The sequence below is a fragment of the Staurois parvus genome, unplaced genomic scaffold, assembly GCF_062004578.1.
Source record: "Staurois parvus isolate SC_StPar_1 unplaced genomic scaffold, SC_StPar_1.0 ptg000894l, whole genome shotgun sequence".
Classification (NCBI taxonomy): Eukaryota; Metazoa; Chordata; class Amphibia; order Anura; family Ranidae; genus Staurois; species Staurois parvus.
Genome location: NW_028318690.1, coordinates 2,891,643 through 2,916,764, shown reverse-complemented (window position 1 = coordinate 2,916,764; position 25,122 = coordinate 2,891,643). Strand labels below are relative to the sequence as shown.

The window sequence follows — 25,122 nt, the reverse complement described above, 5'->3', positions numbered from 1 at the left end:
TGTTCCAAACAGTTGTTTTGGCCACGCCTAATGTTTTTGCTATCTCTCTGATGGGTTTGTTTTGTTTTTTCAGCCTAATGATGGCTTGCTTCACTGATAGTGACAGCTCTTTGGATCTCATCTTGAGAGTTGACAGCAACAGATTCCAAATGCAAATAGCACACTTGAAATGAACTCTGGACCTTTTATCTGCTCATTGTAATTGGGATAATGAGGTAATAACACACACCTGGCCATGGAACAGCTGAGAAGACAATTGTCCCATTACTTTTGGTCCCTTAAGACGTGGGAGGCACATATGCAAACTGTTGTAATTCCTACACCGTTCACCTGATTTGGATGTAAATACCCTCAAATTAAAGCTGACAGTCTGCAGTTAAAGCACATCTTGTTTGTTTCATTTCAAATTCATTGTGGTGGTGTATAGAGCCAAAAATTTTAGAATTGTGTCGATGTCCCAATATTTATGGACCTGACTGTAGGCTGATTTTAGCAAGATGCAGTCAAAGTTTAAGACTGTCTAGTCATTAATTGAGGTAAACACTGAATGATGGATCTTTACAGAGATTGTTCCATAGACATTCATATTTATGTTGTTTGAGTATAAATACTTTTAAGAAAATTTTCAGAGAAGTATGAAGGATGCCATAGCTGAGCTCACCTTCTGAAAATGCTAGGTGCCAGACTGTCATGCTGATCTAGTGGGTCCAATATTTCCTGAGTCATGTACCAGAAACAAATGCAAAATAGGAGTTCAGACTTCATTGGCTTCATGTACGTTCCAAGTCAGTAATTTGGAAAATGTTAAAGTTAGAGGATCAGCTTGACTGCTAGGCAACCAGCATTCTCAGAGCTAGGTCAGAAACAGCTGCTTCCACTTCCACTTCTTTTAGTACCGGTTTCCTTTAATCAACCCAACTGGGAAAAAAATAAGAAAGATTCCTTGTCGTCTGAAACATCAATATTTAGAGCTGGAATTTTTTAGTGGTTTGTTAGAAAACATTGCCTATTTATCCATTTTTTGCAAAGAGAACATTGCATATGCATTTCCTATACCCAGAAGCAGCAGTTCAACACTGGCACTGATACAAGTGTCTTAACTAACTGTCACCTTTAACAATAGTTTTTAGTAATAATGCGGTGCTTCCAGTCACTGTGTATAATAGTACGAGGGAATGTAGCGTCTGCTTTAGGGGACTACAAGCTGGATGGTGGATAACACCTGAAGAAAGACCATGTTGTCCTTTTGTTTAACAAAATATTTTACCTAAAGTCCAACATCAACCAACCTTTTCAGAATATCTCTCAAGCAGGGGCGGACTGACCATTTGGAAACTCGGGCACTGCCCGAGGGCCCGGGGTCAGTAGGCGGCCCCATGAGATGCCCCTGGTACCTTTTTGATAGGCTTTTTTGAGTTTGGGCAAGGACACAGGGGCCCCATGATCTCCTATTGCCCGGGGGCCCTATGACTTGTCAGTCCGCCCCTGCTCTCAAGTTTTTATTGCTGCCAGTAACAATACTGGGAATATTTTCCCCACTTCCTGACCATATGACATCAGTACAAGAATTAGGGTGTGCGGTAATTTCCAGGACAGAAAGGCATAAACAGCACTAAACATTGTAAAATGGTTCAACCTTTCCTCAATTTACTAAAAATCAGAGTTTGTTTTTGTTGGTGCCCCCATTGGAGAGAGATTCCCTATACTTCCTATCAGGGAAAACATCCCATTGAGGACACAGTCAACATTAAATACTTCAAATGTCTATCTGTTTGGGAGATCTCTTCTCATTTCCTGTCCTAATGACACCAAGACAAGAAATAAAGGGGAACGGGTGTCACCAGGACAGACTTTCTAACCCTTCCCCACTCTACTATATAAATGTAATTTTGTTGCTAACTCTTGTCATCTTCAGACATATTCCACCACTTTTTGCCTTTGTAACCAATGGGGCACAGCCAGAAGTGCAAAAAAAAAGTTCTGGCAGGAGTTGAGCTTTAATAAAAAAAAATGAAAGTGGTTGTAAACCTCAGACATGCAAACTCCTTGTCTCAATTAGGAACACTACATGTCATATCTGTCTGCTGCTTTGTTCCTCTGATAGCATGAATGAGTTCTGACAAGTTTTCCTCACACCAAGAAAAAAAAGATGACAGGTCAGGGAGCTTCAGCACACAACCTCTGATAGACCACCTCAGCTCCTGTGTACTGTGTGTAGGGGAGGTATCCCTTCCCTCCAAGCAGCTCTCAAAGCTCCACTCACTGAGCTCTGCAAAGTGTAATTTTAGCTCTCTGTGGCCTGTTTTCTGAAAGCATAGATAAGCTTGATAAATTCTGGACTTTGACTGGCTGTAGAGAAGAAAGGACTGCAGATAAAGGAAGTGTTTCATCTCTATGTATCACCTGAGGCCAGTCACTTCATTGGATATATGTAAGGGTATACAACCACTTTAAGCATCATATGATTTTCTAACACAATCACTATGATTTCTAGGTAGATGTACCCAACCGATGTCCCAAGACTGAGCAACCATAATCTTCTGTGCTGAGACATTCAGTAATTTAGTAACAGCTGGAACAGCAAAAGATTCTATAGGAAGAAAATTAAGGAATTGGTCACTTACATGTCTTGTGGCGTCTGACTCCTCTCTATGCTTTCTCTTCTTTGTTGTGCTTGAGGTTGCTGGGAAATGATTAAACATTGTTTATTGTCATAGGAAGACACTTTGTGTCGATAGTCAAAGGGGTGAGAGATAGTACTGCAGTAACGGACTGATTTCTCTGCAATGCTTATTATCTCATTGCAGACCGCTTCCTGCCGACAGTCAACAAGAAAAAGACAGGAATAGATGAAGACATTCCAGAGTGCATCAAAAAAGTCCAGTACACAAGAGAAGTGGAGATCCCATTAAATCCATGGAGTGGAGTGGAGGAGAATTCCAGGGGTAAGCATGGAAAAGACAGGCAAGACACAGAAGAAGGTAAAATTTAGTACAGATATACACAAGGAGCAGCAGCCTGATGTGGTTAGCATGTTGCTGTTAGACAATGCTCTTGTTCTAGCAAAGAAATGTTGGTGAGCTTGGCTCTGTCATGCATTGGGTTAGGATTCAAAATGCAGGCATAGCAAGAGAGAGTACATTGTTTTCACCAAGAAACAAAAAGACACACATGTTAACACAGACAGAAGTCAAACCAGGGCACCAGTGATCTGTCTAAATCCAGCGAATCAACAATCTCTTACCACATAGCTCTTTTCAGACTCTGTGAGCTCTGGTCCTGTGCTCAGTGTATGCTGGGGCTGCTGTGATCATCAAGCACATTATAAGGGACACATTTAGCAAGGGTTATTGGGTTACAGGGATACACATAAAGGCAGACAATAATTTGAATCTCAGACATTATCTATAAGTAAATTCCATTCCAGCAGCTATTGAGAGGAGAACATGATTGTCCAAGCCAATATGGACTCTTGTTTTACCACATCCAATGATGGCCCAGTATCACTAATTCGTCTTAGCTCCTTTCTGTTCTTACTCCCATACCTCTGATTGTTTATAATACTTGGTGATTTCTGTTAACCTGTCATGAGGATTCGGTAGAATTTTTTATTATCTTTATAAATGATCTGCATATGGTGTCAGCCATGTGACCTGGAATTGCTTCCAGATATTTACATTCACCTTCTTGAACTATTTGTACTAATATCACAGCTGCCAACGTCTGAATATAATTCCCAGGAATGCTTTCATACAGGGCGAGGTTCTCTAGGCAGCACTATACAGTGTGCTGTAAACATGTGATCTATGCTACAGACTCAATGGCCCATGTTGTTTCACAATCTATATACTACAGCATGTTTAGTGTATTTAAAATTTCACTCTCCAGCAAACATACTGAAGTCTTGATTAAAGTTTTTAAAGTTCTCCATATTACAAAAAAATAGATTTTTAGCTCTAGTATGAAATCTAGGGACAAATATGTGCCTCTCTTAAAACTAAACTGGGCATTCATCAGCTAAGAAATGCCCTATTCTGGTAGCGCATGTACAAGGAAATATAAAAGATTAGGAAGACAATATCTTCCTAAAATTCAGTTTTCTGCAGACAATCTTGTAAATTATATATTTTATTCTGACACCTGGAATAAAAGAGGATGTTCACTTTAAGAGCACCTTTTAGGAGCACCTCTATATAGTAATAGCTTGGCTAACAATAGCAACACATCCTAATATTTAGAGCACGGGTTATTCTGTTATATTTAAGGCAACATGAAACTTTTAGTAAAGTTCTACAAAGCCATGGTATCTGGTGAAGAATAGGTACCATAAGATTTCAGAACATGTCTTTCTGGAATAATATTCCTCCAGGCAGTGCCCCTCAACCCCTTATAAAATTAATTGTTTTCACTGAGACAGTAAGGTGAAAAGTAGCCAGTTGGACACAACATCAATACAAATCTGACAGTTTCTAGCCTTTCCTCTCCCTATAAAACTAAAACAAGGTTTTGAATGAAATTCCACTGCAAGCTATTTTTCAAATGAAAAACAATTAAAATTAAGTAAAAAAAACAAAACAGGTAAATGATAAAAACATTAAGAGATCCAATGCTATTATTAGTTTATCACTCAGAAAAAGATGTAAGCAAATATTATCAGTTTAATAATATCCTTGTGGTCACCTTTCAGCTCACAGCTGTCAGACCATCATATAGGCGGTCTCCTCTGCCTGATTACTGCAATTACTGGCATTTCAGCTGCACAATGCACATCACTAGAAACTGAATCCTTTTCATAGTAAACAATGGGACTCATTTACACTTTGCTGAACACTGAAGACACTTCCGATACTTCTTGCTCTTAATAAATCAGTTAATAAGTTAGAAAGGGAGACTAGTCTATTATTCAACCACAGAGGTTACCAAGTTGGAAGGAGTGGTGGATGATGAGGATGCTGTGAATACCTTCCCAGTGGCAGAGAAGATAGCATCCATAATGAGTCTGCAAATTTATGCTAAATGGAACTAATTTCATACCCAGCTGTTTTTTTTTTTCCAATATATTTACAGCATGCTTGCATGTGGATGTGTCTTAAATCATCTTTTATGATAATCAAGCATAATTTTACGCAAAGTACAAGCATTCTTTAATTTAGTGAAAACAATCAGGATTGAGCAATGAAGTTAGCCAATGAAAGTGATGGAATGCTTTACTGTGCATCTGCAAGTACTGTATATACTGCAGCACATACTTGCTTCAAAATACACCTGTTTCTGAAGAATGGCTTAACTAAACCAATAATAGGCACAACAACAGTCACAAGTATTAGAATTAATAAATAATGCATTATATGTGGACATCTACTAAGAGCTAAGCTTTTTATATTTCATAATGTTCAAGTAAACATATGAACAACAAAGAAATATACATGTCTATATAATGAACAGAATGGTCATACACTGTGTAATAAGACGATGGAATGAAAATTGTATAAAAATAAGAATAAAATGGATGCAAAGTTCATTGGATAATCTAGGGCTTGGTGACTGCCATATCTTCCATATCTAAAACTGCCTAATACTTATTACTTTGAATATATAGCACACTTGGTCATAACAAACATCCATTTAAAAAAAGCTATTGGAAGGCCTCTTAGCATAATGTAATCCTGTGTTTTCCATCTTCACTATTTGTCACATTGTCACTAGATCATAAGAGCTTTTCTCCAGAAAATATTTAGAGAAAATCTAAAATTGTAAAAATATGGTCCATGTGGCTCAAGAAAGCAATTCTACCAAGTATGGAACAACACCATATAAAAAAAATGTATTTTGATGTATTTGTAGGCTGCTGAGCCTTACTCAGCCCTGGTTTTCTTGTGGCGGTGTCAATAAATAATCCTTTGTATTTACCTGGCGTAGCATATTTGCCTTAAAATACACATCAATTTAGATAGAATATTGAAAATATGTAATCAAATTTATATTCATTTAAGTTTCACATTTGAGTGATAGACAAATACAGGTTCTGCTATTATGCAATTTTGTATCTCTTTATTGGAAGAAATATTATTAGGCTATATAGCAAAGGGATAGCAGAAGGATTTTTCGGGAGATCTGTATAGAGATAGTGAAACAAAAGTAATATATATGGGCTTACCACAACAGAATTTGATTTCAGGGTATTAACCGGGGAGTCTGTAAGCATTACTGGACTTTTAGATGTCAGTGTTTGTTCACCATCAGATCTGCAAGGCTAATGAGATGATGTAAAAGAACAAAAAAAATGAGAATGGGATGAGGAATGTTTACACAATAAACAGATGACAATATCACAGATAAACTGCCACAAGCCATGCTAGGTTTTTGTACAAACACACGGAGAGTACGCCTTTATTTTCCACAAATCCCATAGTATATCTTCCATGCAAGAAAACCACAAACACCCACTGAGGATTTTTACTAATTATTGTGCACTTGTCACTATTGTTATAAAGAGAACAGCAATATATTAATAAGGAAAGATATAACTTGCAATAAGGCTTAGTGCTCTACCAATCAGAACCACCTTTTCTTGCTCTGACTACAGTAAACCGACGAATGCTAATATTTGACTGGTCACAGCGAGTTTCAGCAAATTACTCCTATTTGCACAGTAATGATCTTGATTAAACAAGAACCAATATAATTGCTATCAGCTCCCATCTGAATGGTTACCTCTGTTCTGTTATCTCTTACATCACACGAGACAAATACTATATACTGTATGCTATGCCTTTATTCCAAAGGCCCACTGCACACTAAGAATATCAGATGAATGATTGTCTGGTTTTTTTTTGCATCCTAGTCTTATATCAAAAGTAAGAGGTTACTAAAATTACAAAAATTATTGCACGACAGAAAAAGTTTTTGAAAGTGATATAATGTATTGTATTTATAGTATAATTTCAGACGAAAACTGTACTGATTAAACAAAAATCGTATGATCCAGTATCGTACAAGAAAAAGTTTCATGCTTCCTTCAAATAATTTAGTACAAAAGCAGTGTATTAACAATCAGATTATCTTGTGATCACTTCAAAAGCGGTATTTTTTGTACGATTTGTATGTGATCGTGTGTACTAGGCTTAAATCCATCTAAAAGTGAAAAGCCATACAGTAGCTCTGGTTCTCAATGTTTGATGGGTCATAAATTCATTAAATTATGGGCATGCCCAAAAAGAAGTTGGCATATAGTGAATAGGCAAGGTCCATTGTTTTTTGGTTGTCTCTACAACTGTTGATACTTGCACATATGCATGAGAAACAGGATATGTTCACCAATAATCTATTAAAGATCTACTAATGACCTATCAAAGATCTATTAATACCTTTTATCAGATGAAAGCTTTTCACTCTAAGGTGTACAATATAAGAAATATATACAAAAAAAATGAGGTGAAAATAGAATATAGGGCCAAACGACTAGAGACTTTATAACCTAAAGCCTGTGCGCACATGTCATGTTGACTAGGCCTTTTTGTTCTAGCCTTGTCCTAGCGAAGGCCTTGTTCACACCATACATGCAGAAAAACTGATGGAAACTGATGTGCAGATTGCACTTGAAGAGTCATTAATTTTCAATGAATTTTATAGATGATGCAGATGCCTGCGTGGAAAAAAATCTGCATGTGATAATAGTGTTGTAGTGTGAACAGGGCACATAGAGAATAGATTTCACTGTGCACTTGCAGAATGCGTGCAGAAAAAACTGATGTCTCTGCACCAAGGTGTTAATGAGCCCTAAATGTCAAACAAATGGTTTAATTGCAGGTATATTTACAAAATTGATAAAAAAAGTAGTGTTGTGAACAGGGACGGACTGACAACTCATGAGGCTCCCGGGCAATAGGGGATCATGGGGCCCCTGTGTCTTTGCCCAAACAAAAAAGCCTATGAAAAAGGCACCAGGGGCATCTCATGGGGCCCCCTACTGACCCCAGGCCCTCGGGCAGTGCCCGAGTTTCCAAATGGTCAGTCTTCCCCTGGTTGTGAATAACAATATGATGGGTATTTAGTGAGAAGGCACCAGGAACACATTTAGTTAAGTTCATCAGTTTACTTGCTATCTGTGCATGCCTTTTGTGACAAGTGCCAAAAAAAAGCAAAAAAAAAAAAAGCATACTTCCTTATTCAATATGGTAACACAAGAGCACAAGTCAGATACACACCTAAGTAACTAAGCTAACTAACTTTGACTTTGAGTAATAAGTCATTAAATCAATACGCGATATAAAGTAATCCAGACATTGGCATTGCTGCTTCTAGCGATAGATCTACATTGCCCAGTCTTCACCTAACATGTACAGACAAATGAAGAATTTAATAATCAATGCATCAGAGCAGTTTTATGACAAGGAAACAATTCAACTCCTGTTTAACCTGGTTAGTACATTATGGAATAATTTGTAACAATGTTTTTACTTGCAAGAAATAAGCAACTTGTTAATCCTAAACTACAAAACTCTTCAGTTTTTTTTCAAACTCCAAGTTTATTTAACTATGTTTATATTTTGGTTTGGGGTTGCTAATGGTAGATAGAATTGCCTACCATCTTCTAATTTCTCTTTGAGACTTCAGTACAAAGATTACCCCACAACAGTTGATGTCTCTTTCCCATTCTGCAACATTGTAATGAAAGCTCTGCTATCTGGACCCAACAATTATTTGATTATTCTACAATATTTATCAGGGTAGTGTGACACCGTCATTTGGCTTTGTAACGGTGGCAGTTGATAGAACTGGGAATCCTTGCAAGGATATTTTTAGGGCTCAGTCACATCACCTGCATGCTAAATGTTTTGACATGCGCGCAACTGTCAGTTTTTAGGTACAGTGAGATGTGGTGAGGGGGGTGGCGTGATGCATGTTTCAGTGCATCACACGGTTTACCTTTTAATTTTTTAAACTTTATTTGAAGTTAAAAAGTGACATTCATGTTTCTAAACAACAATGTGCTGCACTGCTGTGATATGTGATATTATAAAATGCTACATTTCTGCCTAATACTGTAGCTCACCGCACTGTACTTCCTGGCTACAAATAGTCACCTCATCCTATGCTAGCCACCAGGACTTCTCCAGAACCTCTCCCATCCTCTGAAACTCCCTACCCCAGTATGTTCAGTCAGCTCCCACCCTGTCCACCTTTAGACTATCCTTGAGAACTTATTTATCTAGGAAAGGCTACCCCACCGCCACCTTACGAACTGTACTTGAGTCACCTCCATCAGATCATCCCCATGCAGCTATCACCTTTTGCACCACCTCCCCCTTCCTTTAGGCTGTACGCTCCATGAGCAAGGCCCTTCTATTCCCTTTGTTTTGCACTGCACTGTAATTGTACTATTCTTCTGTATATTGTAAAGTGTTGTGCAAACTGTTGGCCTTATAAAAATCCTGTACATTAACAATTGCTGTGTGCATGGGATATGCACAAAACAACTGTTTTCTATGTGCCCAAGTGGTTACTGGTGTTTATCTAGTGAGGAAAAGAACCCTTAAACTGTGAATGAGATCATAAACTGGAGTTTGTTGGAATTGAAATAAGTTAGCATTTTCTAACTATGAAAGGATTTAGTCCTTAGTTGTTCAAAAATTAATGAGCAACTTGCACAGACCTACAGCAACCAATCAGAAATTATTATTCAATTATCTCACTAAATTAAATAATATCAGTTAGGTTGCCATGGACCTCTGGAGCTCCTCAGTGCAGGTCACAGGCTAAAAGGTGAGCCAAATCTTGCTACAGGATGTAATGCAACTCTACTCATACAAATACAGATATAACTTTTCTGCCAAAGACCAACTCACAAATGATTTTCAGTGTGCTTAGAAACACAAAATAAATTATTTGCTGTTCTTGCAAGGCTGTACATGCCTATTCGTGATGCGCGCCAGTCAGTGTCAAGGAGGGCATGCAGATTGATAGCAGGGACTTGTACACAATGCAGAGCACAAGCTGATAGCTGATTTTAGCCATAACATACAGTGGCTAGTTACCTGTGACACACTGACCCTGCCTCTAATTCTGGGAGGTGGCTGTTTTGTGACAGGACAAGAGGACAATGCAGAAGAATAGGCAGATGAAGAAAGTGGGATTGTGTCTGTGATCTTCAAAGGAGAGAAAGCTTGTCAGGTAGAGTTGGCAGGAGAGAAGATTAGTATAATGTTTCTTGTTATAAAACAACATGCACAAGGAACAGCACCTTCCACACTCAGCAAAACTTGTCATTATATGCGTCAGTTCACTAGGAATCATTTCAGGTTCCTAATGAAGAGATATACATTACTTTAACAATATTGGCAGGTTTAAGCCTTTGGATGTCTACCTGCACTGTGTGCTTAATGGGTAAACTAAGTATTGCAGAGAAATGCCTCATTCATATAATGACTTTACGACCTACATGTTCTACACTTGAGGTTACAATAACTATCACTAGGCAAATTTAAGGAAGTTGATCTACTGCTTCCTAAAGTCTGTCATCAAGGAAGGGTGTATCTTCACAGGTTAAATACTCCACACTAAATGCAATCATTTTCTGACTAAAACCAACTTTATAATTTTCTCATGTCTATGGTCACCTGTAGACATTTTGGTATTTTTTGGAAATTGGTACACAAGGATATCAAAATCAGGCTTCCAACATGTATCACTGTAAAATGCTCCAATGGAGCTCATAATACTTCCACAAGGGTACATTTTCACAAGCAGTGCAGCACTGCCTGTAAAAACTGGATAAGGTGAGGACAATAATGACCAACAGAAAAAATCTGATCAAATTATCACTTGTATAATTGTCCAAAAAGGTTAAATGACAACAAGGAAAGACTAGTATCCAAAGAGCTAGCTGTTAGCATGAGGTTGGAGTTTAAAGTCATAGGTTTTAAACAGAAAATAACTTCCCTGCCAGGTTAGCAGCTTATGTTGTTAAGTGTTTCTGCATGTGAAATTCCTTTTGATGAATACAACTCATCAGCTATAACTATCTCAAAGTGGCCACAGCCAGTAGATGGCAGCCACACTTTTAAAAACAGTCCAACTGACAAATGTTACCCCTTTTCCCATCTCCACTTTTGCCACAAGGGGAATAAGTCAAACAACCCAGATATCAAACCAGTCTATAGCCTTATCCTTTTTGAAAATGGCCTACTAAGCATGTCTCCAAAGGTCAGTGATACCAATGGACAACCCAAGAATCTAATGTTTATGTGAGCTTTAGGGAGAGAGACAGACATATTGTTCAGAGGATGGCTGTGGTCCATCTGACATATATAAAACTTATGATTTTAAGTCAATTTAGTCCAGTTTTTCAGATTGCAGCTCCTGTTTGTTTCATGGTAAATTAGTCCCTAGTTATTGATCGTTTGAAAAATTTTCAGTCATAGTACCAAATACAGGAGAATGAGGGGAAGGATTTAATTAATTTTACTAGGATAAATGCTGAACGGAAAAGCCTGACAAAGAGATCCCTGTGCAAAAGTTAACATTTATGTGTTTGCTCATTAATGAAACTCATAATTTTACAATTGGAATACGTTAATATAAACTTTTCTTTTTTTTAGGCCTCTTTTATATGAGTGGTGTGGTCAAGACTGGCTGTCAGTTTTTCAGGCAGACATCATCAAAAAACCTCCATGTAAGTATGGGCAGGCAGATGTAAATGCCCATCTAGATCGAGAAAAAATGGAAAAGGTGTGTTTTCTTTTCTAGACCTAAACATGACAAACCAAAAGTAGTCTGATGTAAACTGTCCATAGATCCAACATGGGCCCAGAAAGCTCTGGATTGTAAATACAGAAAAACACTGAATGGGCAAGGATGTCACAAAAGCAACATCCATCCCGTTCTGCATGGATTTCTGCTTTGATCCAGCAAGGGATCTGTTCACGGATCTCTTGCTGATTGGACTGGACAGAACCCATCTGAAAGGGGCCATATATCTTTCCACATTTGTAAAGTCATGTATGTGAATGGGCCATACACTATTATATGTTATTAGTAAAATCAAAATGTTAATAAAATGCACAAATGTCAGTGTTCAAGCTATAAACAAATAATTAACCTAAAACAGAGGAAAGGAAACAAAAGTTGTGGTTAGTATAAAGCAGTACATGTGATTTTTGTCATACTTGACAGCCCATCAGTACATCAGTTTCAATTTCCACACACTTCAGTCTTGATGCACATAAACTGAGTGCACACACATGCAGTATATGTACCTTAATAGGACTGCCCTGAGCTTTCTTCCCATCATCTTGATTATTACTGACAAAGCTAAAGAGTTCTTTACACAACTGCTTCTCCTCATAGGGATCAGTATGCATCTTAGAATTTGAGTCTGTACAAAGGTTTATACTTGACTTGTCAATATTCTTAAGACCAGATTGCTTCCAATAGTCATTCTCACCATTGACTATGGAGCTGCCATCACTCTTGACTTTGCACTGATTACGCAAAACATCAGTGAGCTCTGAGATCAGGAAATCATGTGGTCTTTGTGACTGCACAGGAGAGCCTCCATAACTGGAAGGAGAACCCATGAACTTCTCATCACCATATGGAGAAATGACATAACTGATTCTAGTAGAAGACTGTGGCCGGGAGGAGTATGTTGGTGCAGAAGACAGGGCAGAGTTTGGGGTGGATCTACCAGACTGATTGCCATAATGCAAGCTGACAGAAGGGGTTAAGGAGAAAGTAGGGCTTGCAGCTGCAGATGGGGTTATATAATCTATGGAGCACAGGGTGGCCTCAGGTAGGGGAGGAAGAGGAGGGGTTGCAGAGTAGCCACGACTACGGGAGACACCCATTGTAAGAGAAATCCATTCAGATGTAATAGCCTGCACTTCTGGAGAAAAAGCTCTGCGAGCAACATGGGGTGGAGTGGTGGTACGAGGCCTGGCATAACCAGAAGACTTCAAAGAGAAAACATAAAAAAAATAAAGAAGATGAGGAAATGTCATGGAAATGCCACTCATACAAATGAATAACAAATGATAAAATATGATTTGAAAGATGTTTTTTCTGCTATTGTTTTCTTCTCTTTTTTTTTTTTTAACAGAACTGCTATTGTTTTCTTAATGGTGATAGGGGTATACCAACCTACTATTTATAATAAATAGAATTATGCATACCCAGTTGTAAATAGTGGTTATTATATCCATCCAAATACATTTTTTGTATAATGTATTCAAACTCCCTGAAACAGCATTGTAGTAAAATGCATGTTTTCTATTACTGTATAAAGTCCAAATAAAGCTCACATCTCCATTTCAAATCCAATACCAGCCCAGGCTCTCAAACCAACCCCAATTGTTATATCCCATCACTGTTCCCACCCCAGTAAGAAATTTATCAAAGGTCAGTCAAAGTAGCAATCATGTAAAAAGGAAGCACCAACACTATGGATGGAACATACATGTGATAGAGATTTTGGTGCTGGTTCCAAAAATTAACCAACAATTTAAAACCAACTCCAGCCAAAACATTTTTTAGTTTTGGACAAATCAGGGAAGAACAATAAACTCTGTAAGGTCTTCAATTCTGTCTGTAACGCCACTGGAGAGGTTTTCCCTCACTTTCTGTTCTGTCTAAAACCCAGCATCTTGGCAGCAAATAGGGGAAATCTACCTCATGGATAACAGAGACACAGACATCAACAATATAGGACACTACAAGAAAAATGGCAATTATTTTTATAGACCATGGGTTTCACGCCGCTAACTTCAGATGACTGGATGCTGGCCAGAGCTTTACTGAGAACATCCCCACTGCACCGTCATATAGCCCTGTGTCCTGTACTATACTCCCAGATATGAAATTTACAGGAAAGTAAAAATTTCCATTATCATAATTGTAAAGTATAATACTTGCATTCGTATATCATGGGACATCCTAAAGCAATATAATGAAAGGTGGGTAACAACATAGCAAAAAGCAGCAAGAGGCCCATAAAAAAACAAGGATAAACAGATCCAAAACACTCAGATGACAGCTTGAAACACCTTGCTACCAAAGCATGCATCAGCAGAGGCCTTGAGATCTACCTTGTAAAACTTTGAGAAGCAGTGAAGAAAAAAAAAAAGGGAATGGTTTGGAAAATTTTGTCAAAGGAAAAGAGGTCCATCGCCTAAGAAAACTAACAAAAACTGGAGTCTTGAGTGGGTGGGGCTTAATGAGGGGTACACCAAGGACATCCCCAAAAAATGTTTTTTAATCACCTCAAGGTAGCGGCATATAACCCATGGTCTAAGAATACAAGCCCACTGTTCGTACTAAAAAAAATGTGTGATAAAAATCAACCAGCACAGCTATTTAGAACACTTCTGTGAACAAAAAATGGATATTGCTTGTTGCTAAAACATCACCTAGTGTTTTTCACCACTCCTCTGCAAATATATCAAACATTTAGATGTAGCACAATAAAAAAAAAAAAAAAATAAAAAAAAACGAAATTGTCCAATCAACAAATTAATATCTCAAATATCCATGAATAAATCCTCCACCAATGGGTAGTGATCCTATAGCTTTCTAATTCCCTCCAGGTGTTGCATGCTCCACCCTGTGTTCATACCACACGCTCATCTTCCTTTATTGACCACAATATCATATTAAGGTCATAACATACTTTTGACCCCACCATGGGCTATTCGGCATCTGCTCTCCTCTAGGCTCTTATCCTCCACCTGCAGTACTCCACTAGCCCTATTCCATTCTCCAGTAAATGTACATGCAAATGCAAAATGGGACCAAAATAGTGCTCTCAGTATACTCCTATTTATTTCATTAAAAATTCCACATAGATACGCTCACATTTAAAAAACACCCAAAGTGCTATGATAATAGCATAAGATAGCACAACTTATGGTCAATATGTCCACATCTTTATAAGGATCTTTCTCACCAGTGTGGCTCCTGCTCCTATACGCGTTACGCTGTTTTCACAAGCTTCTTCTCGTGTGGTATGAACACAGGGTGGAGCATGCAACACTTGGATGGAATTAGAAAGCTCTAGAATCACGACACATAGGTGAAGAATTTATTCATGGACATTTGAGATATTAAGTTGATTGGACAATTTTGTTTGTTTTTTTGATTGCACTACATCTAAATGTTTGATACACTGTTCCATACTGTACAATTAAGGTATGTGTTTGTATTGCTGCCAGTGTCCTCATTAGGTGGTTTTTCTCTTTAAATCCTGTCCAACACCTGTCATGTACAAAAAAATTTAAGAAGAAATCTCTTAAATTGGGGCATAGACAGCAATAAAAATTGATAGAGGTTGTAACTCTTCTATATTAAATCCAAAGCTAACTAAATATTGAGCTTTAGGTGCAAGAATGTGAAAAGCTGGAACTGAAATACACATTTTCTGTTGATACATTTCAGGATGATACATAGAATAACACACAGCAGGCTCATACCTGTGGGGACGCACTTGTGCTTCTGTTTGGTGAATAAGTCAATGGCAGATCCATGTAATCTGGTGCGTTCTTAACACGCGGCCTCTTGAGCACATCTACATAGGTTACTGGAAATATACCTTGACGGCCTGTACCGGATATCTTCCCTTCATACCAGTTCTCATCCACTCTGCGAATCAACGTTATCCTTTCACCCTTTAAATAAAAAATACTACTTATTCTAAGATCCTTTAGAGATCATAATGATGAGAAACTTTCATTTAGGATTTCTTTCTTTCCAAAGTAAACAAATGTCATGGAAAGGAATGGATTGCCTCAAGTGAATTTAGGTTATCTACCATGGAACATTTTAATTTTAGGTGTAAGTTTGACAGCAGTCTTTACAGGCAGACAATATGCACAATGCTTTTGACAGCCAAACACCATCAGCTCTTTTGGCTAGGGTTTAGATTAGACAAAAGAGCTCAGCAGCATCACTATTTTATAAGATAAAAGAGATTTTTGTATATTAAAACCATAATAGGGTTTATGCTGTACTGATTCCTTTTAAGCATGAATTTTAACGACAAGTTCAGTTTAATGTTTTTACCTTCTTAAAAGACATTTCTACAGCTGTATCCCCATTAAAGTTAAACTTTGCAATGGCATCTCCATACTCTAAAACTTGCACTGGTGAAGCTTTCCGTGGCTGTACTTTCTCAGTTTGTGGCAACATCTGTAATAAAAGCAAAAATATTCAGCCCACGATCAAGAAAATGGCTTTCTTGTTGTCATATTGGTATAAAGGTCATACCTCAATATATGAAATAGGAAAGATTCCCAGCCTTCCATGATGTTCTCCTTCAAACCAGTTCTGATCTACTTGCTTGTAAATGTAAACTATATCTCCTTTCTGGAGCGGCAACTCCCTAAATGAGTGAGTAAATAAAAATGACACTGATTACAATAATTACACTTTAAAATGAAATGTATTTGAGTGCAGGAAAAATTGGAAACATACATATCCACAATGTTGTTTAAAATGTATCTATGGTCAAAATTTAAAATCACATATACTCCTATTAAAAAGAACAGTCATGAAGCTTGAAAACTAACTTTTTGAAGTCTCCCACTCATTTACTTCCTTGAATTCTCTGGCACATATTCATTATACCGTGTTAATGGGCACTGCTGTGTTACAGAATGCACAGAGCTTGCCTTCTGAGGCGCTGAAAGGAGGAATTTCAGGAGGCAAAGTCAATACAGGAATCACTGCTTGCATGCAGCAAGGTACCATGGGATATGTAGTGCGTAGAAATAGAAAGCAAAACACAGAGGAGTAACTACAAAGCAGATAGGAAATCCGTGAAGTTGTGGAAAGATATGGCCAGCATGTGAGCAGCGCTCACAACATGAAAAGAGATTTTTCACGTAAGTATATATTGGAGCCTCTGACAGCGGGAGATTACAGGCAGTTGGCGTGAAAGCCATCGATGGAGAAGGATTTCAACTAATAGAAGAGGCATCAATACTAGAGACAAATCCTACTCAATGTAAGTTACATCCCTTGTGCTCTCATCTTTGTGGGTTTTTTTACTGCAGTTCAGCTTTGAAGCCTTACTCCAGCCAAAATGTTGTTTCCTGCTTTAGGCATATAGAAGAATAGTTAAACCGTAAGTCAAATTTTACTCCTTTACTTGGTCTTGTGGGGAAGATTCTCTTGGTGGTCGGCTTCAGAGACAGGAAGTGAAGGAAAATATTTTAAACATAATACAGAATAAAACATCTGTCAAGTTTTTGTACCTGTTTCCATTGAGAACATGTCCCTCAATGTCTGGCCCTGTTGATAACTTTTGTGTCAGGGTGTAACTGGATCTCATCATCAAGACAATTTAAGAGAACACTGTCCCAATAGGAACAAATACAGTAATAAATACCTGAAAGAGATTCCAACCTTTGGCATCTCAATTCAAAACTCAAAAAACTAAAGTTATGGCTGAAGCTAGGTTTTAAAGATGGCCTTGTTATATCCATAATTTTCTTTCTAACATGTATTTTCCATAAACCAGTGAATTTCTGAGCTTAAATAATTTCTTTTCCCATTGTTGCCCAGATACAATATATACAGTTGCAAGAAAAAGTATGTGAACCCCTTGGGATTACGTGGAGTTTTGCATGAATTGGGCATAAAATGTGCTCTGAACGTCATCTAAGTCACACCAATAGAAGAACACAGTCTGCTGAACATAATACTACACAAACATTAGATGTTGCCATGGTTTAATTGTACATAACATGTAAACATTCACAGTGCAGGGAGGAAAAAGTATGTGAGGCCCTAGCTTAATGACCTCTCCCAGAGCTAATTGGAGCCAGGAGTGAGCCAACCTTGACTCCAATCAGTGTGATGATATTGGATGTGTTGCTGACAGCTGTCCTGCCCTTAAAAAACACACACCTGTTTTGGGTTTACTGGTTTCAAGAAGCACTGTCTGATGTGAACCATGCCTCGCAGAAAAGAGCTCTCAGAAGACCTACGATCAAGAATTGTTGACTTGCATGAAGCTGGAAAGGGTTACAAAAGTATCTCCAAAAGCCTTGATGTTCATGTGTCCACGGTAAGACAGACTGTCTACAAATGGAGAAAGTTTAGCACTGTTGCTACTCTCCCTAGGCGCGGTCGTCCTGTAAAAATGACTGCAAGAGCACAGCGCAGAATGCTGCATGAAGTAAAGAGGAATCCCAGAGTGTCAGCTAAAGACCTACAGAAATCTCTGGCACATGCTAACATTTTTGTTGACACATCTACAATAAGGAAAACATTAAACAAGAATGGAGTACATGGGAGGACACCTTGGAGGAAGCCATTGCTGTCCAAAAAGAATATTGCAGCACGTTTGAAGTTTGCAAAAGAGCACCTGGATGTTCCACAGCACTACTGGCAAAATATACTGTGGACAGATGAAACCAAGATTGAGTTGTTTGGGAAGAACACACAACACTATGTGTGGAGAAAAAAAGGCACAGCACACCATCATCAAAACCTCATCCCCACTGTGAAACATGGCGGAGGGAGCATCATGGTTTGGGGCTGCTTTGCTGCCTCAGGGCCTGGACGGATTGTTGTCATTGATGGGAAAATGAATTCCAAAGTTTATCAAGGCATTTTGCAGGAAAACGTACGACCATCTGTCCGCCAACTGAAGCTCCGCAGAGGATGGGTGATGCAACAGGACAATGACCCAAAGCATACAAGTAATTCAACAAAACAATGGCTGCAACAGCACAGAATACGCCTTCTGGAGTGGCCCAGTCAGAGTCCTGACCTCAACCCAATTGAAATGCTGTGGCATGACCTTAAGAGAGCGATTCACACCAGACATCCCAAGAATATTGCTACACTGAAACAGTTTTGTGAAGAGGAGTGGTCCAAAATTACTCCAGATCGTTGTGCAGGTCTGATCTGCAACTACAGGAAACGTTTGGTTGAGGTTATTGCTGCCAAAGGAGGGTCAACCAGTTATTAAGTCCAAAGGTTCACATAGTTTTTCCTCCCTGCACTGTGAATGTTTACATGTTGTGTGCAATTAAACCATGGCAACATCTAATGTTTGTGTAGTATTATGTTCAGCAGACTGTGTTCTTCTATTGTTGTGACTTAGATGACGTTCAGAGCACATTTTATGCCCAATTCATGCAAAACTTCACGTAATCCCAAGGGGTTCACATACTTTTTCTTGCAACTGTATCTCTACAAAGGAAGACAGTACTAGTGGCCAAAGTGGTCTACACAGATTGAGTGGTTGGTTAAAGGACAGCGAGATCTGTAACTTATTTGCCTTTCCACAGATATGGCCACATTTGACAGACACGTCCTGCCAAGGGAGATATGACCTACTATAAAATACCAATGCATCATTTGAGCTTTTAGTTCTCCCAGCTTAGCCGTTCCACATTTGCAAGGGTAATTCTTTGTCTGTAAAGTCAAGGGAACTCATAAGCTGTGTGACCTTTATCAATAACTTCATATATGGGTACCCCAAGTCTCTCCAAAATAAATGTTTTCATTGCTCTCCTGCAGTTTGCATTCCCAGCATCTTAACTCTAAAAAAACATTAAATTAAGGCAATACTGTTGCAGTGTTAATAGAGACCCAGCCTGTAAAAGAAGAAAGATTAAATTTACATTTCCAGTAGACTGCATGTTAAACTTCGCTCTTTGGAAGAGCTTATGGCACTGCTGCCATTGGACACTTTGGGTGTGCCAGATAACGCTTTTCCTGTTAAGCACTGTGGTTTAAAGACACAGTAGTGGCCTATGAAAGGAACCACAGTATCCAGTGGAGGGGGGGGCACCTGGAGCGTTGGATAGCAACAGACCCCAGAGCAGTGAAGATTCAACGCACCATCCACCGGAAAGGCAAGTACTGTAACTTTTACAGGCTGTGTCTCTGAATAGTTCTTTACAAATTGACATGATTGCTTGAAATCCAGCAGTTTTTTTGTTTTAGCCTCTTTCTCATACAGTCATTACTAGGCTAAGTCTAGAAATCTCCCTCCTTTTGCAGTTTCCATGTAACATTAAAAATCTAGCAATCTAGTGGGTGATTTAATAAGTGCCCAAAACTGACTTAGGCAAAGTTCACACTAGCTTTGTTAGCAGGTGTTATACAGGCATTTGGGAATCGTTTTTTAACGCTCCTCAAATGCCTATCAAAACTCTACACATGGCACCACACTGAAGCATTAGCGTCGCGGCAAAATTGACACCTTATGTCCAATCAGGAGGAGTTGAAGCCTCCCATTCAAGTCTATGGTGATGCTCCTCAAACGCCTGGCAGGCATTTGCAGAGTGTAATACCATTAAACGTCATTATAGGCGTTTGTAGTGCGGTTTTAGGTCTTGGCACACGCCTCACAAACGCGCATAGGGCATTTGGGGGAGCATTTGAGGAGCATTAAAAACGCTTCCCAAATGCCTCTCAAACGCTATAGGGGCATTTGGCAAGAGTTAGAAATTAGTCAAGTGTGAACAAGCTCTAAATGTATCCATCTTTTTTGGCCTGGATCAGGAGAGGATTCATTTCCTGTGGGGCAGCACATAACATCCCCGATTGAGTGTTTGTGTGGAACAAATACCTGGACAGGTTGGAAAGTCTTACCCAATCTTGCCCACAATCTTTTCCCTTCACCACTATAGTAGAAGCAAGCTGAAAGACTTTAAAGCCCAACATCAGACAAAATGTTTTTTTTTGTTTAGAATGGGGAAGAACCTCTGTCAGGTATACTATAAGTGCCATCTGTGTTTGTGTGGGGAGAACGTCCCTCACTTTCTTTATTATCATACAGGATTTATATAGCACCAACAGTTTGTGCAGTGCTTTACAATATAATGGGAGACAATACAGGAACAATACAATTCAATACAACAAGGTCAAAGGGCCCTGCTCATAAGAGCTTACAATCAAACAATTTATCTCATAAATTCAAATATTTCTAGTAACATATATAGTATGGATCCAGGTGCACACATATGAACTGGAATTTGTACACTTCAGTTGGCAATAATACTAGTTCATTTGGTGACCAATATGGAAGGACTGAGGCATGTTCAGATCATACTTGAAACCCACCTGAGTGAGTTCACCAGGAAACTGTCATCTGTGGCCGGGGTATTCCCCTTCCTGCAGCTGCACGTATACAAGGGCATGCATACGTGTAGCTCCGGGAAAGTGAATGCCTCAATTGTTTATATCTTGCATAGTACATCGACCACTTCCTGGAGGTCTTGTTCAGTTGGGTTTGAAATCGGATTCAAACACACCTCAGCTCATCCCCAGTGACCACAAAGGATGTTAGGAAATCTTTTTTTCTGAGGACACAGACTGCAATAAAAACCTAATAGTGGTTCTCATATAGGCTCTTTCTACTTTAAAATGTTTTTTATTCTAGTCTGTGCTTTGATTATTGGCGGTGTATGTGACCACAGAGGAATAAATCTTAGTGGCCTCAGAAATGGCAACACAAAAGATTCTATCCCTTACCCTTTCAGTCTAAACCAAATGAAGAATAAATCAGAACATTTTAAAGAAAGAAAAAGACAGTATTATCAGGTCACCTACTTTGGAGACTGTGCTTTGAAATCAAATTTTGCTCTGGCTTGTGTCATCTAAAATAGATATGGAAAAGTCACTTTAACAGATAATGTTGTAATTATTCTGCAATTAACTGCTTAACAAAACAGATTAGGAAAAATGTAAATGTTACATGTAGAGCCCACAATGAGTTGAATTAGTTGGTTTCTTATAACCAAATAAAGTTTTTGGTGCAAACTCAAATGCAAATCTGACTTAATTGCCCTTATCTGAGACACAGCTCATAGAATATTGATGACTAATTAAAACATTATGCAGCACGTAGCATATGATATATTTTAGTTGGATTTGCTGTTAATACTTGCTAGTGATTATTAATGCAAAAAGTATGCGGAACAACACTTTCATCTATAGAATTTACATACTAAAGTCATAGTGCATCGCCTAAAGCCATTCCTTCTAACTAGACTTGTCTAGAACAGCAGAGAATGTGTGCCAGCCGCTGGACATGAGAAAATCACAGATAATATGAATTATTAATAACTCTCTTTTAACTTCATGGCACGAAAAGCAACAAAGTGCATTTCAATTTCTGGAATGTGTGCATCTTATATCAGCGATGTGCCGAAATAATTCAACTGCTGCACTTGACATAAAGGAAACTAGGAAGAAAGGAAATGTATTTCTTTCATTTTAATTTTAGCATTTGTGTGGGAATATGGGCAATAGGGTAATAGGTTTTACTTTTAACTGCAGAGGTGTAATCCAATGTGGATGTTACATTACTATTAACCTTTCCTATAAAGCATAGATTTAAAAATAAACTGCCATTAAGGTGAATGTAAACCCGAATTGTATTTTTCAGTATGTTTGGTATCATGTCTCACTCTATACAATTTCCTTACCTGGAGATCCTCCTAATAAAGGCTGACAAAACTAAGCCACTGCCTCTAAATTAGCAGGTGGTTTGTCGGATTGTAGTATCAGCTGCTTCATGTTACAGGGCAGCCTACCTGACAGACCTTATAGGAAGCCCACCAGCCAGTCAAAGGAGTTCACATGGCAGTCTAAATGCTGTCAGCCTGCAACACAAAGTGCTGATACTGGTAAGAAATTTTGCAAGAGATTAGCAAAAAATAATTTTCTTAAAGCTCTACACAATGAGGCATGGTTTCAAACATACTGAAAAAATAGATTTTGGGTTTATATAAACATTCATGTAGATCTTTCACAAAAGTGAAATTCTGAAAATTCTAGTTGCCCTGCTTTTATACAAACTAGCTGGCTCTAATACTTTTTAAATCTTAGATGTGGAACAAATCTACAGATCAAGATTGTTAGAGAAAAGTATCTGGAGATCTGTTCTGGGTCAGAAACCAAAAAGTACTGAAGACAGAAAGTCAGCATGACAGCCAGGCATTGAGCATTTTCAGAATAATGAATCAGCTTCCTTTATAGCTGTTATTGAATCAAACGGAAACATACTATAAATATAAGACTCAACTTCATTCAACTCGTGAGGACTTAACGTGTATGTCAAGGCAAAATAAAAAAAAAAAATACATATTTTGTACATCTCTACAGTACATGCACATTTATCTCTTTCAACATGCTGCAAGTACAAATCAATAACTATTGATGTGCCAGAAATTTAGTGTTCCCTTGCCTTCCTCTTTGACATGAAATGAATGTTATGTATGTTTGGTTCTGAATTCAAAAGCAGGTGTTGTCAGACCTACTGTACCTACTTTATTTCAGGTTCATTACAAAGAACACAGACTTCTTATCTCCCTCCCTGCTACTTCACTCAATAACCCCTCTTTATGTACAAACAGGGATCACAGGAGGTTGTCGGTTCACAAAATTTCGGGCAAAATCAACAGGATTTTTTTGCACTTCTAAAAACAGATATAACACCACACTTTCAATGGCATATTTAGCAGACTAAAAAAAACCCCCAAAAAAACAAATGAGAGAAGTTAATTGATAAACTTTACATATATTTTAATTAATACAAAGTAAAATGATTAGTACACAGTCTTTAAACACAGGAAAAGCATCATTTTTGACATATAAACATCAAATAACCTTTATGTTTCAAATACAAATAGGACAGAATATGGGAGCTGCTAACTTTTTATGGTTCATGACCGCCATCCTTTACCTTCTTCTCAGATAGTCATTGACCCAGACAAGCTGTGTTTGGTCTATTTTGTCCTGCTAGCGGTCAAGATCACCACTGCGGGCTCATGGAAGAAACACTCTGTATCCATAAACCGTATGAAACATAAGATATCCTGGATTATGCTCCATGAAAAGGTTGCTAGTGTGATTAATGATAAACAAGCAATGTTTGAACACACCTGGGAACCTTGGGCATCCTTTATGAAGATCGCCTTGCCTTCTTCCCAAACTTGTCTATATACTACCTTCACTCCTTGAAAATCCAAGGTCTCCTCTCGCTCTACTCCTCCTTTCTCTCTCCCTTCTTTTTGGTCTTTTCTTTCCCTTTCTTTCGACCCCTTAGGGAGAATTTATTTTTTCTTTTGTATTATTTCTTTATTTCTTGCTTCCCTAATTTTATGTATTTAAGTTGATTGTCAGCCTTTCGTTATACAGTTAAGGTACTTTTTCATGAGTGATGTATTGTAGGTGGCAACCCCTCAAGACCTGTTCGTGGGCTTTTCCCTTGGTATTTCTTTCTGTATCTCTAGCACCTAACCATTACTTGATATACAGTGCCTTGAAAAAGTAGTACAAACACAAAGTTAAAGGTCACAGTTGCACAGAGGTATACAAAGCCAGCAAACTAGGTGCGGAATGACACCAAGGCTAAGAAGCGACAAAAATCGCTATAGCGGATAGGTGGAAAAAACTAGGGGTAATGCACCATCCATAGAAGAGAAGGACAATTATTGAGCTGTCCAAGGCTACCAAATACTTTTTGTACTATTTCATGTATGAACATTTTCATGTGTATTTGTACCTATGCTTTAATCTATTTCAACTGCTTTTTGATATCTATGCTCTGTATATGTATGCTCTAGCAATCTCTTTCTCTGTTTCATTAAATGTGTATATACGCTGGTGCCTGAATATTAATTTTGTTGCTTTCTGGTTTATTACGATAACCTCATTTTTTGAACATCAGTATGCATGGGTCAAACAGTTTTTAGAGAAGTGTCAGGACACCTGACCTGCATAATTGTTCCAGGTTAAGGATGACAGCCCCACAACTACCTTTAAAGTAGAACTATAGGAAAAACGTTTTTTCATTTTGGATAGAGTAAGGGAGGGTTATAACCTCTGTCACATTTATTTTCACCATCTGGGTCCCATTGTGAAGATTCCCCAACACTTCCAGTGCCATAGCCGAACAGGAATTGAGTAGAAATCCCTACAAATTAAGGGAATTCCTTGGAAACCCCCAGGCCACCAGAACTAGTGTCCCCATTGGAAGATTTCCTCTCTATTACTTTTCTGGGGATAATCCAAAAATTTGGTATTTTCTTTTACTTTCACTTTCAATGATAATGGTAAACAGGACAAATAGAGAGGGTGAATCTCCCTAATGGGGTCATAGAC

The 25,122-nt window shown here is 38.3% G+C and overlaps 1 protein-coding gene across 4 annotated transcripts in view; it reads right to left on the bottom strand.

Moving 5' to 3' along the window:
- Window positions 1-25,122, bottom strand: part of SORBS1 (sorbin and SH3 domain containing 1) — a 177,341-nt gene that overhangs the window by 14,173 nt on the left and 138,046 nt on the right. For 2 of the 4 annotated variants that reach the window (XM_089656208.1, XM_089656209.1), the window contains 9 exons: window positions 21,565-21,611; window positions 16,258-16,372; window positions 16,054-16,179; window positions 15,465-15,659; window positions 12,258-12,953; window positions 10,038-10,148; window positions 6,158-6,253; window positions 3,245-3,304; window positions 2,625-2,815 (listed from right to left, as the gene is read on the bottom strand). In XM_089656208.1, coding sequence (XP_089512334.1) covers window positions 2,625-2,815; window positions 3,245-3,304; window positions 6,158-6,253; window positions 10,038-10,148; window positions 12,258-12,953; window positions 15,465-15,659; window positions 16,054-16,179; window positions 16,258-16,372; window positions 21,565-21,611 — 1,637 coding nt within the window. The remainder of the gene's footprint in view (window positions 1-2,624; window positions 2,816-3,244; window positions 3,305-6,157; window positions 6,254-10,037; window positions 10,149-12,257; window positions 12,954-15,464; window positions 15,660-16,053; window positions 16,180-16,257; window positions 16,373-21,564; window positions 21,612-25,122) is intronic. The other 2 variants (XM_089656210.1, XM_089656211.1) reach the window with 2 other exon arrangements.